General features: G+C 34.2%; 1 protein-coding gene across 1 annotated transcript in view; it reads right to left on the reverse strand.

Annotated features, from left to right (window-relative positions):
- The window catches only part of LOC107695911 (voltage-dependent calcium channel subunit alpha-2/delta-1-like), a 65,729-nt gene that overhangs the window by 6,192 nt on the left and 41,595 nt on the right, over positions 1 to 17,942 (reverse strand). Inside the window, exons 3-4 of the mRNA XM_016496024.1 lie at positions 15,858 to 15,974; positions 2,336 to 2,395 (exon numbers count right to left, since the gene is read on the reverse strand). Coding sequence (XP_016351510.1) covers positions 2,336 to 2,395; positions 15,858 to 15,974 — 177 coding nt within the window. The remainder of the gene's footprint in view (positions 1 to 2,335; positions 2,396 to 15,857; positions 15,975 to 17,942) is intronic.

The following is a 17,942-nucleotide window of genomic DNA, read 5'->3' on the forward strand; positions in this document are numbered from 1 at the left end:
TATTAGTAGTAGTAGTAGTAGTAGTAGTATTTAGGAAATTCATTCAATCATGCTTATTTAAAAGAAGGCATATGAGACTTTACCTGAATTAAAATATCATTCCATCTAATATTATATCAATCATCAATTTATTGCATTTTTTTTTGTCAAAGTGTCCATCTCTAACAGTATATTGAATCTGAATGTGACTGTGTATTTCCAAGTGTTTTTATTTAGCTCTCTATGTGTGGTTTGTACCTAATCTTTGTGCTTTCACAAAAGGAAGTTGTTCAGTTTTTGTACTCTCACTTTCCCAGAAGTGATGCATGCTTTAGGTGTGTGTGTGTGTGTCCTCCCAGGGTTCTTCTCCTCGCAGTGTGAGGGCGCTGTCAGGACTAGCATTAGTGGGGCGTTAACAAGCAAGCTCACTATCTGACATACAGTTGCCTTGGAGACATAGAAGTGGATCATCACCGGCTGCCGCCACCTGTCCTACTTGCTTGCTAATCATGTGGCAGACACTCTTTTTAGGTTATAGACCACTAATCGCTGAGACATGCACATATAGGTCAGCCCTGCATGGGATCAAACTCTTGACTTTCTACCTGCATCCCATCAATAACTAAAAAGAAAACCTCTCTGTCTGTCACAACAATTGTGTCCATAACAAAGGCTTGAAGAGAAGCACCTGCTGCGACAGCTCCAGGCAGGGCAGACTTTTGAACACAAAGGTGCCCACACATTTGTTTGATTTACAGTACACACTATGAGTGTAACATCTTAACTATGGAAAATAATATAATACATTTTTTAACACGTATCATGGAAGTACCATGTAAATTAGAACCGTCCAATAATGATTTTCATAGTATGGCCGATATAAATATTCAATGCTATTTTGTGTAAATAAATAAAATTACAACATAATTTGTTTTAAATGCTACTTAGCATTATCTATATACTACTATAATATTTATTAATATTTCAAATTAGCTTTTTATATTTTCAGATTTAGATTGATTTAGCCATTTTTGTTATGTACGTTTGTCATTTTCATGATTATTATTTTTAAATATTTCTATTTAGCTTTATTTTCATTATGGTTTTACTTTTTGCAATGTATTATTTCAATGAATTTATTAAGCGAAATTCAGTTAGTTGCAAAGCATTTGTAATTTTTATTCAACTTTTTTTCTTTTTTTTTTCTTTTTTTTTTTTTACCATTTTTCCAAATTATATTTTAACTTATTTTATCTTAATTTAAATTACTAGAAATTAATTTAATAACAATGATCACAACATTATAATGCACAGAATAAAAAAATGATATTCATTTTGAGATTTGCTTAAAAAAATAGCATTTAACAATGTTTATTTTATTAACTTAAAGTGAACATTAAAGGACATATCTATGCTCACTATTACATATATGTGACCCTGGACCACAAAACCAGCTTTCCATTGACGTATAGTTTGTTAGGATAGGACAATATTTGGCTGAGATACAACTATTTGAAAATCTGGAATCTGAGGGTGCAAAAAAATCTAAATATTGAGAAAATCACCTTTAAAATTGTCCAAATTAAGTTCTTAGCAATACATATTACTAATCAAAAATGAAGTTTTGATATATTTACGGTAGGAAATTTGCAAAATATCTTCATGGAACATGATCTTTACTTAATATCCTAATGATTTTTTGGCATAAAAGAAAAATCGATAATTTTGACCCATACAATGTATTTTTGGCTATTGCTACAAATATACCCCAGCGACTTAAGACTGGTTTTGTGCTCCAGGGTCACATATTACTGTAGCAAATCATCACTGGTTGTGATAATCTGAATCTCCATATATCTCTCTAATATTCAGATTAAAACAACTGATTAAACATGTTTTGAAACTTTTTGAGTTAAAGTTTTTTAAAAGCATTTTAAATAGCGAATCTCCCCTCTAGTCTGATTCAGAAATGAAATATTGCTGCGCTACAAATTTTGATAACTCATTCAGACAATACTTGACTGACAAATCTATAACCAGACAACCAGACATCACATCCATTTCTCTGCAAATTAGAATTGATATTTCAGTCCGTGGGAACCTGAAATGCATCAATACCAGATACCACAGATGCAAGGTCTGATACCAGGATGCCAACATTTTCTAACCCAATTGATTATCTCACCATCTAAATAAGGTGATGACGTGTGTAAATGTGTCCGGTATCTGTTCTTATCCAATAAAGGACTGATTGAAAACATGCCCTGGCAAAAGTTTCACAGCCTTATTTCTTCCACCTGTGTGTGTGTGTGTTTCAGAGTGTTTAGAACCATGTGTTGAATGTGTGAAGCATTACATCAAGATCATCCTTCCACTGGTGCTCCTTCTGCAGGTTCTCCGCAGCCGTCGCCAGCGCCTACAAACACAAGGAACGAGACCAAAGTGTTAAAGAATGCATTAATTTTTTTTAAAGAAATTAGTTTTAGAAATGTAGAAATTAATTTAGGATGCATTATATGCTTTGCACCACAGAAATAAATTACATTTGATAATATATTCAAATAGAAAAAAGTTATTTAAAATTTTTTAAATATTCCACAGTATTACTGTCTTTACTGTACTGTCTTGATATGCCTTATTGAGCAAATAAAAACAATGAACAATCTTGCTGACCCCAAACTTTTGGTATAGAGTATACTGTAATGCATAAAAATCATCATCTTAAACCAGAAAAGAACACAAAAACATTAGTTTTAACAATATGTGATCATCTATGTAAGAAAGTTGAGCTTCATTGATTTTCTCAAACTTAATAAAAGAGCCTCAGAACCAAACGTTAACATCCAGACACTTTATAATACCAAATAAATGCATTAACATGACAGAGTTCCAATACAATTGGCTAATTTATTTATCATTCAGTCAACAGTTGGTTTTAATGAAGGAAAATTAAGCTCAGCTTTAAACCTCATATCAAACGGTTGAGGAGACACATTTTTCTCAGACTGACCTGCATTCAGCCTTTACTCCAGATTCTCTGCCTATGTGAAAACCCCTCAGTGACGGCAAACTAAATTTAGACAGCAGCTCAGGTCCGGTCCAGGTCTCCTCAACTGATTTGGTTAATAACAGTAATGGCATCATTTTTTAATCTTGTCTGTACTAGAAACTCACTGTACGCCTAATTTCCCCTGGGAACTTTCACATCCCATTCCTGTAACTTGTCCCGGAGTCTTTTTCTTTATGTATCGTTATTTTATTTTTTTTAGTTTTCGTTTGTATTGGCTTTTAAATGAGATTGAAGATTAGGAGTAACCAGGGGACTAAAAGCAAATTAAGAAATTCTCATTTGATGCTCACTGCTAGATATGAGTTGGAGAAACGTTGATCAAATAAACAGTTGGTTTCTCATTTTCTGGAAATTTAGAATAAAGGCTGAAACTTAATGGTGTTTTAGGGTTTAGTGCAGAAATCATGGTGCAACTAACAAACATAAATGTAAAACAGGAAAAATGGTCACACTTTATTTTAAGGTCCAATTCTCGCTATTAACAAACCATCAACTATGACTTTTGCCTCAATATACTCCTAATTTGCTGCTTATTAATAGTTAGTAAGGTAGTTGTTAAGTTTAAGTATTGGGTAGGATTAGGGATGTAGAATATGGTCATGCACAATATGCTTTATAAGTACTAATAAACAGCCAATATGTTAATAATAGTCTTGCTAATAACGAGGACATAAATACATGAACAACATCTCAAGAACTGCTCTGAGAGTCACTTCATGAGCATTTGACCGTTTCATTTGAGTAAAACTATCCCCATATCATATCCACGCAGAAATGTAAAGGTATTCACAGCAAACCGCCAAAATAAAAGTTCGGTTTCAAAAAAGTTCAGTCCCCCCCCCCCCAAGCCGTTAACCTTGGGGAAACACTGCAACCCAACTCGAAATGTCAGCGTTTAAAGAAAACAAATAAGTGTAACGCATGGCTAGATGATGAAACCTCTCCACCCACCCACTCCAGACATCCCATAATAACATTGACCCCAGGGTCTACGCACTCTGATGAGCTGTTGCCATAACAACCCGTGGCATGGTCGCATTAGGACTGGGGTGTGTGTTTGTCTTAGTGCTGGCCCCTACTGTCCCACAATCCAGGAAGGACATCACAATCTGCATGGCAAGAGCCTTGATTTTCAGAGAAACATGTCTCATCTCGGACTGATCAGGGTCATCGCTAAAATTCACAGGGTCTGGAACAATGTTTTTGTGCGTGGGCCCCTCTTCCATGTGAGAAAGTTGATACTATAGAGCTGTAAGGGCCCACCAGGAGGCTTCAGCAAACAAAAAAAAAAGTATTACAAAAATATTTTTAAATTTAAAAATATTTATTGATTGATTGACTGACTTATTAATTGATTGATCAATTCATTCATTTAGCTCAGTTTCTTCCTTCAACTCTCTGGGCTTTTGGTTATACAGTCTCTCTCCTTTGGATTATTTGCATTTTTATTTTTTAATAAACTAAACCTAAGTAAACCTACACTTCATTCATTAATTTATTAATTCGGCTCTGGGTTATCTATAAGTATAAGGTGTCTCACCTTTGGATTATTTGATTTTTTTTTTTAATAACTACACCTAAACTTCATTCATTCAAATTCAATTTTTAATAAAACAATGTTTTTTGGAATGTTTTGTAATGAACTAAACATTTATGTACAGTATGTATGCATGTATTTATTTATTTATTTAAATCTAACCTCAATTTCAAAGTAAAACATGTAAACTGACATCATATTTCTTATGTAGACCCTTTACGGTTTCGGATGATATTACTCTTCTCTGTGCAACCCAAAATCAAGTTTTTTTTTAAGTTCTTTTGACTGTTATCAAGAAAAAATGCAACTGAACGCACCAGCGTGTTCACTGACCTCAGAGGGTTAAATTTCTCCCATCAGCAATTATTTTTATTGAAGAACATACACTTATTCCCACAGACATCCCTCTGACATACAGTATGTGCATATAATCCATCTCATTTATCAATCCAGTACATAATTAGACTCTCTTCTCACTGTTTTTGGAACTGAAAGTTGTTATTATTATTAATATTTACAGTCATTCACCTAAGCACAGTGTACAGTTAAAGGTCAGACCTGTATCAGCCATAATGAGGCTAATAACACAACAATAAGGGAAATCCCAAGTGACAGTTCTACTAATTTATGCAGAGAAGCACAAGAGATCAAATCTTTAACAGCACTTTTTGAGCACCGCACACACTCGCATTATGCATTAGTAGCTAATTAGTCAGTCTTGTACAGTAGCTCTCATGTACAAACAACTGATGTGCAGAGCATCACTGTACATGCTGAGAACACAAACATCTGCCGCTCCTGTCTATCTAGCCTTTAATTCCCAGAATACTTAGCAAAAAACAAGAAGACATAAAAAAAACTATAGGGAATCAACAAAGGACTAATGCACACACATATGTTCACACATGAACAAAACTGAGGTTATACATGCCCTCTGGCTAGCATAATTACATGACTAATTACAGCGATAATTAAATAATATATATGTAGATTCTGCTTTGATGAGGGCATTTTAACATTAAAGAAAAGTACAACTCTATTCTGAACATCCAGTTCATTCATTCTCCGTGGATTAAAAGAAAACTACCAGGCTTATGTGTCTCTGTAACAGCCCGACATTCACCATTAAATAAGCCACATTTTGTTGGGCCTTGACAAGCTCTTCAAAAGTCAGCCAATTACCCTTTGAATCCTGCCACAGTGTTGAGGGATGATGGAAGAATTGGCGTGAAATGCTGCAGGGTGGATTTGTCATGTCTCCCTGCTGTTGTGAATGTGTGTAATTTAGCTCTGTTAGTTTAACAGGATCTGACTTCTCTTTTTGTCTCTTTTTTTTTTTTATTGTTTTCTTATTTCAACAGCTGCTAAATATAATGTACAGTATTCTCTGTAACAACTGCATTATAATATAAAATGAAATAAGTACTAAAAAGAACACTACAAAAGCATAATAAAATATTAAACAGCACATCTGTTTTCATCATTTATAATAACAAGAAATGTTTCTTAATCACCATATCAGCAGATTGATTTGTGAAAGTCCATGTGACACTGAAGACTACAGTAATGGCTGCTGAAAATTCAGCGTTGCATCACAGGAATAAATTACATTTTAAAATATAATTAAATACAAAACTGTTATTTTAAATTGTAATATTTGATACGATTTATTAATGTATTTTTTAAAGCATTTTAAAAATTTTACTGACCTTAAACTAGAGTATATAGTATATAAAACACCATTTTAAACAAGAGGACAAAAACACAGTTCTTGTTGGTACAGTAAGTAGTTGTTACACTTTTTACACCAGTAAATATTTCATAGGCTTATTTGTTTAAGATGGATGCATGAAAACATACATGTAAAGCATACATAAAACATAAAACAATTCATGAAATGGCAAAAAATGTAAAAGATAACACAAATACTGGTCAGCAAATATTGTAATCAATACAATGTATACAATAAAACAACTTGCCCAAACCTGAAAAATACCATTGTCCTGAATAAGTACCATATTCACATACGATGGTATTTTTACCAGACTCCAATGCATTTAAAAAAAAAAAAACATGGTAGTACCATAGTAAGTGCTCAAAAGGTTGTGTTCTACATTTACAAACATTTCTGTCACAACTCAGTGCCTCAATGAACAAGTGAAGGTCAAATATGATTCTAATTGGTCAAGGAATTAAAATAAACAGTCACAGCATTGAAACTACAAATATCTGCTTTTCCTTGAATAAATATGTCAATTTTATCCTACAATCTTAATGCCTTCCCTGCTTGGACCTGTAACTAGTGACATGACTGCCAGCCAAATCGAAATGAGATGAATAGGGTCAATTTATTCACTTTTCAAATTAAAATGTGAAGCTGAAGTCTTTCTTGCTGGAAAGCGTCCATGTTGTTAACCCTTCGAATGTGACACAACAACATGGAGAGAATGAACCTCTGAAGTTCTCTCAAGATTCACTTGTAGATATCAGTACTCCAGCTACAAACACAAGCACGTGAAAATATGTTTGTGGTAACCGAGGAGTTTTCACACCTCTCAGCACAGAGTAAACACAGATTATGAATAAGAAACTATGATCCCTATAACGCTTATCGTGTTCAGCCTGGCAAAGACTGATGGGAGCTGGAGCCATGTTGGCTTGTGGCATAGTAAACTCTATTGGCTTGCCAGTGTGCAACAGGAGCCATTTTGGCTCAAGGTGGGTAGAGTGTGATGCTTATTGGGGATCCACCACCTGTCACTGTTCCAAGCACAACGTGATGAAACTGGTGTCCAGCACTACACTTCAACATACTGAAGACCAGCCTGAGGCCGAGGGAGCTGATCCACACCACCACAACGTGCTTTAAAACAGATGGCTCTGTGTATATGTGTGTGGGTCAAGTTTCTTGTTTTACCAAACGTCACCACTGGAATAACAAAACCTGTAAATGCCTACATTGTTAGAACACTGACAAAACAAAACAAAACAAAACAAAAATAAAATAAAATAAAATAAAACAAAACAAAACAAAACAAAACAAAACACAAAATCAAAGCACAAAGCAAAGCAAAAAATAAAATAATAAATAATGTCCCCACTAGGATAGTAAAACCTGAAAATATCTACATTGTTAGAACATTAAAAAAAAAAATCAATAAAATACAAAACAATTTAAATCAAATCATAATAAAAAATAAAACAATTAAAATAAAATAATAAAATAAAATGTATTTAATAACTAAATCAAAATGTAAAAATGCTAACAAGTTTGTGAGGGTACTATAATAATAATCTTTTATACATTAGTTTTGAAACAGTTCAACCAAGATGAATATTGATGGCATTTCATCTATCACTCCATCCATCTTTTAAAAGAGCATTTCTACCATTGGCTCATTAACTGAAATGGATTACACTAATGTTGCTGAGGAGCAATAAGATTAAATGAGGATCAAATAGAGAATTTGCTCTTTTGCTTCTGTGAAAAAGATCCCAGTGATCTCATGTGTATCTACAAATTCAGAACAGATCTCAACAATAATGCAAACTTTGCTCCAATTCGCCAAATCTAAACTTAAAAGTCAGAGATTTCAACAAGAATTCTAGCGTTTCTTCCAACACCAAACCATTTAGGCTAAAATCTCCATATTCACTGCATAACTCTATAGGCTTAATCTCATTTGTGTGCATTATATCTATCCGAACCTCAACAACTGGACACCCATCAGCCTCTCTCCTCTCGATCTCACTAAAAACATCCGTGAATCAACTGTAAGATTACCCAAGCTCGTAACATCCCATTACATTTCCCAGTACAGGGTGTTTAACCAGAAGTGAAAATATCTTCCGGTACAGTCCCACTGTGGGTGGACAGCACTATAATTAAGCAGCTTGGCATTGCTTGAGATGAGACTTTAACTACTGCCAGCTCTCACACTAGTGCTTCATTACGTCTCATATTAGGTTGGTGGAGTTTGCAGGAAGTTAGCGTGAGCCTTCTATCATTTGTTTCTTATAACATTTGTTGTTTGGAGACGGGCAGTACGGCTAAGTTTAGCAGTGCCTGTATGGAGCCAAGGTACTGTAGCAACCAAGCATAATGTATGATTGTAATGTGTAATGTTTTGCCAGCGACCACTATGCTTTATAGCTCAGGATATTTCCAACACAAAGCGTGCTAAGAACATCAAGACAAACAAGGTCTCTTTCCTATTTTCTAAGTTGTTATGAAAGTCACTGTCATTTACGCTGCTCAATTAGTTCGGTTATTTGACATGTGGTACCTGTGACAGCCGTTTGTCCTCTGAGAAGCACTGGACACTTATGTGTATTGTAATCTGACGTCATACCCTTCCTTCGTCCTTCAAGTCCTTCAAGTCCTCACTCTTCCCAATTACAATGAGTGACTAATTCAGTACATTTCCCAAGGTGCAGTTCTCCTTCCTACAATCTAATCAGTCAGTCTAGACATTCATAGAAATTGAGTAAGACTACAAGCAGTGTTGGAATGGAAAATTAGATTACATTAGATGCTTCATGATTTGCAAATAAAAAAAAATGTAAGGCTATACAATATATTTTTATACATTTAATGAGAGCAGGAATTTGTTTATTTTTATATAATTTATAACTACTGGTATATATATTGTAAAGCTATATAAGATAAAGAAAAACAAACAAACAAATAAATACATAAATAAATAATTTCAATTATATCTTAACCATTTTTTATCATTATTTTTTTTCTTTATCTCGTATAGTTTTACATAATGCATTATAGATGAAGAAAAATAATTAAACTAATAATAAAAATAATTTTGTACCTTTTTAACATTTTGAAATGTATATATAAAAATATATACAAATAATTATATATTTTTTCCATTATTATTATTATTATTATTATTTATAATGTTGATTATTTTACTGTTTATACACATACATGCACTGTATATATACATACATACATATATACAAACAAATTTTTTTTTCACTATTACTATTATTATTATTATTATTATTATTATAACATATTAATTATTTAATGCATTATTATTTATTTTTGTATTTGTATAGTTTTACAAGTACAGTTATACAAATACATAACTTTTTCAAATTATATAAATATTTTAAACACACACATAATCATATAGAAATTTTAAAAAGTATTACTAGTTTTACATAATGAGTGAGTGAGTGTGTCCCAGCACTGGGGTAGCACAAGTTAGTGCACTCTCAGGGGTGGGTTGCAGCAGGAAGGGCATCCGGCGTAAAACATGTGCCAAAATCGACTGTGCGGATCACTCCGCTGTGGCGACCCCTGATAAAGGGAATAAGTCGAAGGAGAAGAAGACAATTACTATTAGTTTTACATAATATAATATAACATAAATATTACATATACTGTATACAGATACAGTACAATGTCTCATAGCTCAAAAGTGATGTACTCTGTATGTACTGTATAGTCTTTGTATTCTTGTGGGACCAGTTAACTATTGCTGCCCTTTCCCCTTAATCAACAGAAATAGAAAGTAAAAAAAAGAATAATTTATTACTTAAACAACAAGAAATAGTAGGAAGTATAGGTTAACAAGCTAACTGTACTGTAACTGTAACCCAGTGCTGTTTACTGATGTTATCCTGAAGCTCCTTGGCCCTTCACTGCACATCATCAACAGAAAGACTGATAGGATAAGAGACGAGTGTGGAGAGGAGAGGGAATGGGCTCCTGCAGATAAATTTGGTGTATACAGTACTGGCCCATGAGAGTCTGCAATCTAGTTTCCAAAAGCTCTAATGATATTTAGCTGTCTAAGAATCAGCGCATAGAGCGACGGAACTGGCTGCTGCTGTTTTATCTGCCATATCAAAGAGAGAGCAAACAAACACCCTTCCTTTCCATCTGTTCTTTCCCTTTTGATGGATGCAAGTGGCACTCTCTCTCTTGTCTCTCTCTTTTTCTGTCCTGCTTTTCATTTTTCTTCCTTTTGATGCAGCATTTAGCAGTTGGGCTCTCAGATCACTGTGAAAGCACCTCTTTCTTTCTAAAAAGAGAAGCAGATTTGAATTACCATACATAAACACACTGGATCTGTTCCAAAACCTTAAGCTGCCCACGGAACTTTAAAGGGATAGTTCACCCAAAAATGAAAATTTGATGTTTATCTGCTTACCCCCAGGGCATCCAAGATGTATGTGACTTTGTTTCTTCAGTAGAACACAAATGAAGATTTTTAACTCAAACCGTTGCAGTCTGTCAGTCATATAATGTAAGTGAATGGGAATCATGGCTTTGAGAGTCAAAAAAACATACACAAACAAAACCAAATTAAACCCTGCGGCTCGTGACGATACATTGATGTGTAAAGACACGAAACGATCGGTCTGTACAAGAAACTGAACAGTATTTATATCGTTTTTTACCTCTGATTCACCGCAATGTCTGAACTGTCCTGAGCGCGTTCCCAACGGCCGGCGCGTGACACGTCTTCTTCTTCTTCTTGCTTTACGGCGAATCGCAGACTTATAAGTGCGTTACCACCACCTATCTCTCAAATGGAACATTGACATTTGTGTTCTACTGAAGAAACAAAGTCACCTACATCTTGGATGCCCTGGGGGTAAGCAGATAAACATCAAATTTTCATTTTTGGGTGAACCATCCCTTTAAGACACATACACTTTCCTGACATAAAGGAGGTGTTGAGTAAAATACACTATTTTTATGTAATAAAGTATAAAGTATCAAAAAAAAGATCAAACTGAAAAGTATTATTCTCAAATCTTGTGTTTTTTTTATGCTTGGTAACGTTTTGTGGGTTTATCTTAGCAATAACATCAAACTCCACTGAAAAGCAGTGTAAATTTATTCTCCTGTGCATTATCTGTGTGTAGTTCCTGCCTATGAGTCACTAGGAGTTTCCATTTCAGTTTGGTTATACGAGGTAAACTAACTAGGTTTTAGTTACTGCATTTAGTTTCATCTGCATATGACACTTTTCATGAATTGGGTACAAAATAGGCTAGGTAGCTCTTAAAATTGTATTTATTTAATTTTTAAACTTAATTTCATACACTGTAAAAAATTACTTTTTAAAGTTGTAAATAAAACAAATATTACTGGAGGATGTTTTGTGTTACTTGCAGTTTGTTTGTAATAATTTATGAAATTTACTAGCGATTCCGGAGTAAAAACTGTTTCAAAGGAAACACTACACCATTTTTTTTTTTTTTTTTAATTTTAATGGGCATTGAAAGATGGTACTTTAAAAAAATGTCAACCTCACGAGAACAAAATAAATATTTTATTAGGTGTTTATTATCTGTGTATATTAGTTTATATTATATTTTAAATAAGGTTTCAATATTTGTAATCTTGTAACCAAAACTTGAGACATGTCTAAATACAGTTTAAAACCACAATTTGTGTGATTTTGTTATTGTCTAGAAATAAACATCAAAATAAAATAGATTTGAATTTACAGAAATTAAAATAACTAAATAAATGAAAACATAAATAAATGAAAACAAATAAACAAACAAATAAATAAATAAACCAGGGATGCTGATTTGCATTTACTGATATTTCCCATAAAAAAACTTTTTTTTTCTTATAATACCTTGGGTGACCAGGTTGAATGCTTGAGGTCAACAAATGAAGTCCAAAACGACTATTGTAAGGTAAAAAATGACTATGTTTTGGAGCCATGGTGTGCTGACTTTATTTTTTTCTTCTACTGTACTTCTCTGCGTTATTTATTTTATATATAAAAAATTTTTAAGCATTCTTAAAAAAGCATTCATATATTTAAAGCACAATATTTCACAACACATGGCAGGTGTTTTCAACAATTAAATTAGCATTCTTAGTATTACATGTTTCAACTTTTCCATCACAGAAATAAATTATATTTTAAAACTTTTTTAATAAAACTATAAAATCAATATACTCTTAAAAAAAATAAAAGGAAAAAATATATTTTTTCTTATAATATCTTGGGAGACAAGATTGAATGCTTGAGGTTAACAAATGCAGTCCAAAACAACTATTGTAAGGTCAAAATATACCCACATTTGATGATAGCTCCATTTTATGTTGTATAATATTACATAGGCCTACTCTTTAAATTAGTTGAAATTCATTGGTGTATAGGGAGGTCAGTAGGATAAAAAAAAAAGTGATGTCCAGAAAACAGCTGGAGAGAGAGAGCTTGAAGAAACAGAGACTGACAAGGAAAGGTTCATGTTTATAAACTGAATTGCTGTAATTGGAATAAAGTCAAGAGAGAGAGAGGCATGACTGAGACATATTTGCTGTTTACATGATTTGATTGACGTTTAGGATAACACAGTCTCCATCAGCAGGCAGCACCTTCAGTTTCCTGTTAGACAACACAGCATCCCGACCGCACGTCAAGCAACCTCCGTTAACTCCCATCGACCGCACAGACAGCTGCTGATGGATGGCTCCAAATTAAAGACTCCCACTGATCAACTTAACTGAGCTGCCAATCAATTGATCAGTCTAATCCAACCACAGCGGTCCACAGTCACGTATGGCCTCCAGATCAGTCAGGCCCCATCCAGCAGATATAGATTAGAACAAGACATGATCTGTGGCCATCCTGCATCCGAGGGGTCACTCAGGAAAGAACAACAGGAACGTGAACAGCACTACATAATCAGCAAGATATGCTTATCATCAGAGTGACAGTTGGCTTCCTGCTATGGAATAAGAATTCTCGAGAAAAAGCAGTTTCTTTTGATAAGATGTTTCTTGGTAGATGAGTTTAAAGATAATGTGATTCAACCAAGCACCGCCCACTTAAGATGCAGGTTAATCTGATAGCTGGTGCCACAATAACTTACTGACTATTTACTGTACATAAAGCAAAATGGATTTTGCAAACAGATGTCAGGAATAAATCAAGATTGTACAAAGTCATGTGTGCTGACTGTCAAGAGATGGGTGAGATTATCTGATAAACATGTCTAGATCTGCTCTTACAACTGTCCTTGGCCAAAGCTTCAAGAATATGAGCGACTCCATAAATAATGTTCCTGAGCTGTAGGACTAACAAAAGTATAAATGCCTGCTAAAAGTGTGCAAATTAATTGCTAAGATTACATGTCCCGTCTGAAAAAAATAATTGGTTGTATATCTTTAGCTTTCAGCTGTGCTATAGAGACAGAAAAAGAAACTATGTTGCATGCATGTCTGATTTATTTTAGCATGCAAGGCCACTAATCAGCATGCAACGGTTCAGCAAACTGTTTCATCAAACAAACCTGAAAAAATGTATTACTGTTTCCACAAACAAAAATAAATCACAATATTTCACAAAAAGGCAGCACAAGTGTTTGACAATGAAAATAATTAGTATTCTTAGTATTAATTTTTTTTTTGTGCTGAAAAACCATAGGAATAAATTACATTTTAAAACAGTTATTTAATAAAACTATAAAATCAATATATTCTACAAAAATATTAATTTAAAAAATACATATTTTATAAGAACAGCCTGTGTGCTCAAAATGTTATTTCTGTGAGTCTGTCAATAATTTTTTTTTTTTTTTGGAGCCATGGTGTGCCGACGTTTTTTCTTCTTCCACTTCTCTCCTTATTTATTATATATTATTATATTATACATTTTTTCAGGATTATCTGATGAATAGGATTAATTTCACAAAAAGGCAGCACAAATGTTTTTGACAATCAAAATAATTACTATTCTTAGAAATAAATTAATATTCTTAGAATTAAATGTTCCTTGTGTTGAAAATTCAGCTTTGCAGTTCTTGTAATAAAACTATAAAATCAATATACTCTATCATAAAAGTAAACATTGTAAACAAGTACGCTTCAGTGCTTAACGACAAAATTGAATTAGCTGCATTTAAATGCATTTTCTTCTTGATTCACTAGAGATGCCAAACCTGATGTACTTGTGAATCTTCTAATTATAGGCAGGATGCGCAAGAAACTCCAATGAGTCACTGAAATCTTTTTTGTTCTGAATGTGATGAAGAGAGCAAAGAACACAAGCAAGCCTGTGTTTGTGCTGGTGGACGGCAGAGGGAAAACATTGGATAAAGACTACTTTAAATGGGGTGACATGAGGACAGCAACCAGTTTGGGCAATGTGACTGAAGGTAGAGACAATCTGCCAAAAACACATACACACAAATGGACAGAGAAGCAAAGAGCCAAGCTGTCCTCACACCACAGTCAGCTATTACAGATCCAATGACCTAAGAGCAGTTATTTCCATCATATGAGGCACACCAGTGCTTCCATATCCATTAAAACAAGAGCACTTAATTCAGACCAATTAAACATGACAGACGAGAGCCAGCAGAGGAAAAAAAGGAAAGAGACTGTAAGAGAGAGAGAGTGAAAGGTCAATACTTTCATTTAGTCATCAGGGTGAGCTGTCAGTGATGTGTTTAATGCTGACCAATAAAAGCAGCTCCACACAGTCTGCCATATACATCACCTGCACTTCAGGGGCAAGAGTTAAACCACACACAACATGCAATATTTCTCCACTATCTTGGAAAATTAGCCTGCATAATGATATATAATGATTTCTATTCATACATTAATGGAAAATGCTCTTGAAATGTAGCTTTTAGGGCACACAGCATACAGTTTATCAAGAAAGAAAATCAAAAGGACAGAGTGTATCGACAAACTAATTAACTTTCAGCGTCAAGCAGCCCTGCCAACATTCTGGACCCGGTTTTATCAGAGCTGGATCAATGCAGGTCGATCCAAGCTGGATCTTTCTGCAAGATCTAATTTACTAAAAATATAAAATATTGGAAGGGTTTGAACGGAGAAGAGAAAAACAATGAGTATGTTTGGAACACTAGCTTAGTACATACTACATTGTATCTACACTATATACTATTTTTTGATAATAAATATAGTATTTATTACATATCACTGTGCACATGTTTCCATGTAGCACATTATGGTTGTACACTGCTCATTTTTGCAAATGTAGTAGATCATCTGGGTATTTTATGCATACAGATGAAACAGCAAAAGTATTATTCAAGTATGCTATTCTGAGACACATGGAATACACCTCAACAGGAAATATGCATGATTATAAAGCAAATTTCATTGTTTTGCATGGTTATAACCCAAGCTGCATCAAATCACACATGTATATTCAGTGTAAATATCTCAAAACCCCTTAAAGGTGCTATATGTTTTGTATTATGAGATGATAATGTGTAATAATTCTCATTACTTACCTCTAGAGCTTTGGAACGACTGGCAAGAAGTTTCTCGATTTCACGTGCAGCTTTTGCCACCAGCTGTGTAGCGTTGTTTTGTTTCACGTTATAGTGGTTCCGAAACTGCAGGAAAATCTGAGAGAAAAAGATAAAGAGAGGGGTTTAAGGTTTCAGGTTTACTTGCTGGAAATTGTCTCAAAAGACATTATCTATGAGCAGGGGGGTTGCACTTATAGCCATAAAAGACAGCATAGCATTTATAAAAAATGTACCTGCAAAATTAGTCTGATGTAAAAACGGTTGTGGCTACAGTGGCCGAGAGAGCTCAATGCGCTGCAACTTCAGAAAACACATGCAAATAGAAAAAGCACCAACAAATTAAGAAAATATCTTTATCAGTTTGACAGCACATGTGCTGAAAATACTCGCAACACAATGAAATACAAAAACATGCTGCAAATGCTCACAACACAAACAAATAAAGTAACGCGCTGCAAATACTCACAACACTATGGGCTTACATTTCTGCCACAATTCTGCGCGCGAAAGTTCATATTTTGAGCGCACAAAAGTGCATTTTGCACACGCGCGATCTGAGTTTGTAGAGAAAATGTTCGTTTCGCAAAGAAAAAAGAAAATATGATATTTAGTGCGCAGAATTGTGGCAGAAATGTAAGCCCATAGAAGTGCAGGTCTCTACTGCAAATGCTCACAACACAACCAAATAACTGAATGCGCTGCAAAAACATAAATGCGCCGCAAATGCTCACAACACAACCAAATAAAGAAACGCGCTGCAAATACTCACAACACAACCAAATAAAGAAACAAATACTCACAACACAACAAATAAAGAAACGCCGCAAATGCTCACAACACAAACAAATACAGAAACGCAAATACAGACTACAACAGGAGGACCCCAACAATGCCAAAATTACCCCAACAAAATGAAAATTAACCTTTTTTTTTTTTTTAGTTATTACCATTTGTATAAACACGGTTGTACAAACACCATGGTTAAACTATGGTTAGTGTAGTAAATCCATGGTTAATTTGTGGTTACGATGGTTTAACTATAGTAACCATTTTTTTTGTTTTTATTTATTTTTTACACAATAAATGTATTTATTAATTAAATAATTTTAATAGTAAAACCATATGGTTAATTTTTGTAAGGGAAGTTGTAAAGTTAGTTAGCCAGCTTGCATGCTTTCGCGGTTACAGTAATTGTGCATTTCGTCAGCTTATTTAGGCTAATAATAAAATTTTAAAAAAGAGGAGGCAAAGGAATCGTATGATCAGGATGTTAAAATTAATAAAAATCTCACCTTTCAGAGCAAACATTGATAAATATGTCCCAGCCATGTTCGCCACTTTGCGTTCCCTTAAACATTTCCGATGTGGTCTGTGCCTATTTGCAGCGCGTTTCTTTATTTGCTTGTGTTGTGAGCATTTTCAGTGCTTTTTTTTAATTTGGTTGTGTTGTGAGCATTTGCCATGCGTTTCTGTTTTTGCAGCGTGTTTCTTTATTTGGTTGTGTTGTGCGCATTTGCAGCGCATTTCTTTATTTGGTTGTGTTGTGAGCATTTGCAGCGTGTTTCTTTATTTGGTTGTGTTGTGAACATTTGCAGTGCGTTTCTGATTTGCAGCGCGTTTCTTCATTTGTTTGTGTTGTGAGCATTTGCAGCGCGTTTCTTTATTTGTTTGTGTTTTGAGCATTTGCAGCGCATTTCTGTTTTTGCAGCGCGTTTCTTTATTTTTTTGTGTTGTGAGTATTTGCAGCGCGTTTCTTTATTTGTTTGTGTTCTGAGTATTTGCAGCGCGTTTCTTTATTTGGTTGTGTTGTGAGCATTTGCAGCATGTTTCTGTTTTTGCAGCGCATTTCTATTTTTGTTTGTGTTGTGAGCATCCATGTTCGCCACTTTGCGGTTCCCTTAAACATTTCCGATGTGGCCTGTGCCTATTTGCAGCGCGTTTCTGTTTTTGCAGCGCGTTTCTTTATTTGGTTGTGTTGTGAACATTTGCAGTGCGTTTCTGATTTGCAGCGCGTTTCTTCATTTGTTTGTGTTGTGAGCATTTGCAGCGCGTTTCTTTATTTGT

Source organism: Sinocyclocheilus anshuiensis, unplaced genomic scaffold, assembly GCF_001515605.1.
Source record: "Sinocyclocheilus anshuiensis isolate Anshui unplaced genomic scaffold, SAMN03320099.WGS_v1.1 scaffold538, whole genome shotgun sequence".
NCBI lineage: Eukaryota > Metazoa > Chordata > Actinopteri > Cypriniformes > Cyprinidae > Sinocyclocheilus > Sinocyclocheilus anshuiensis.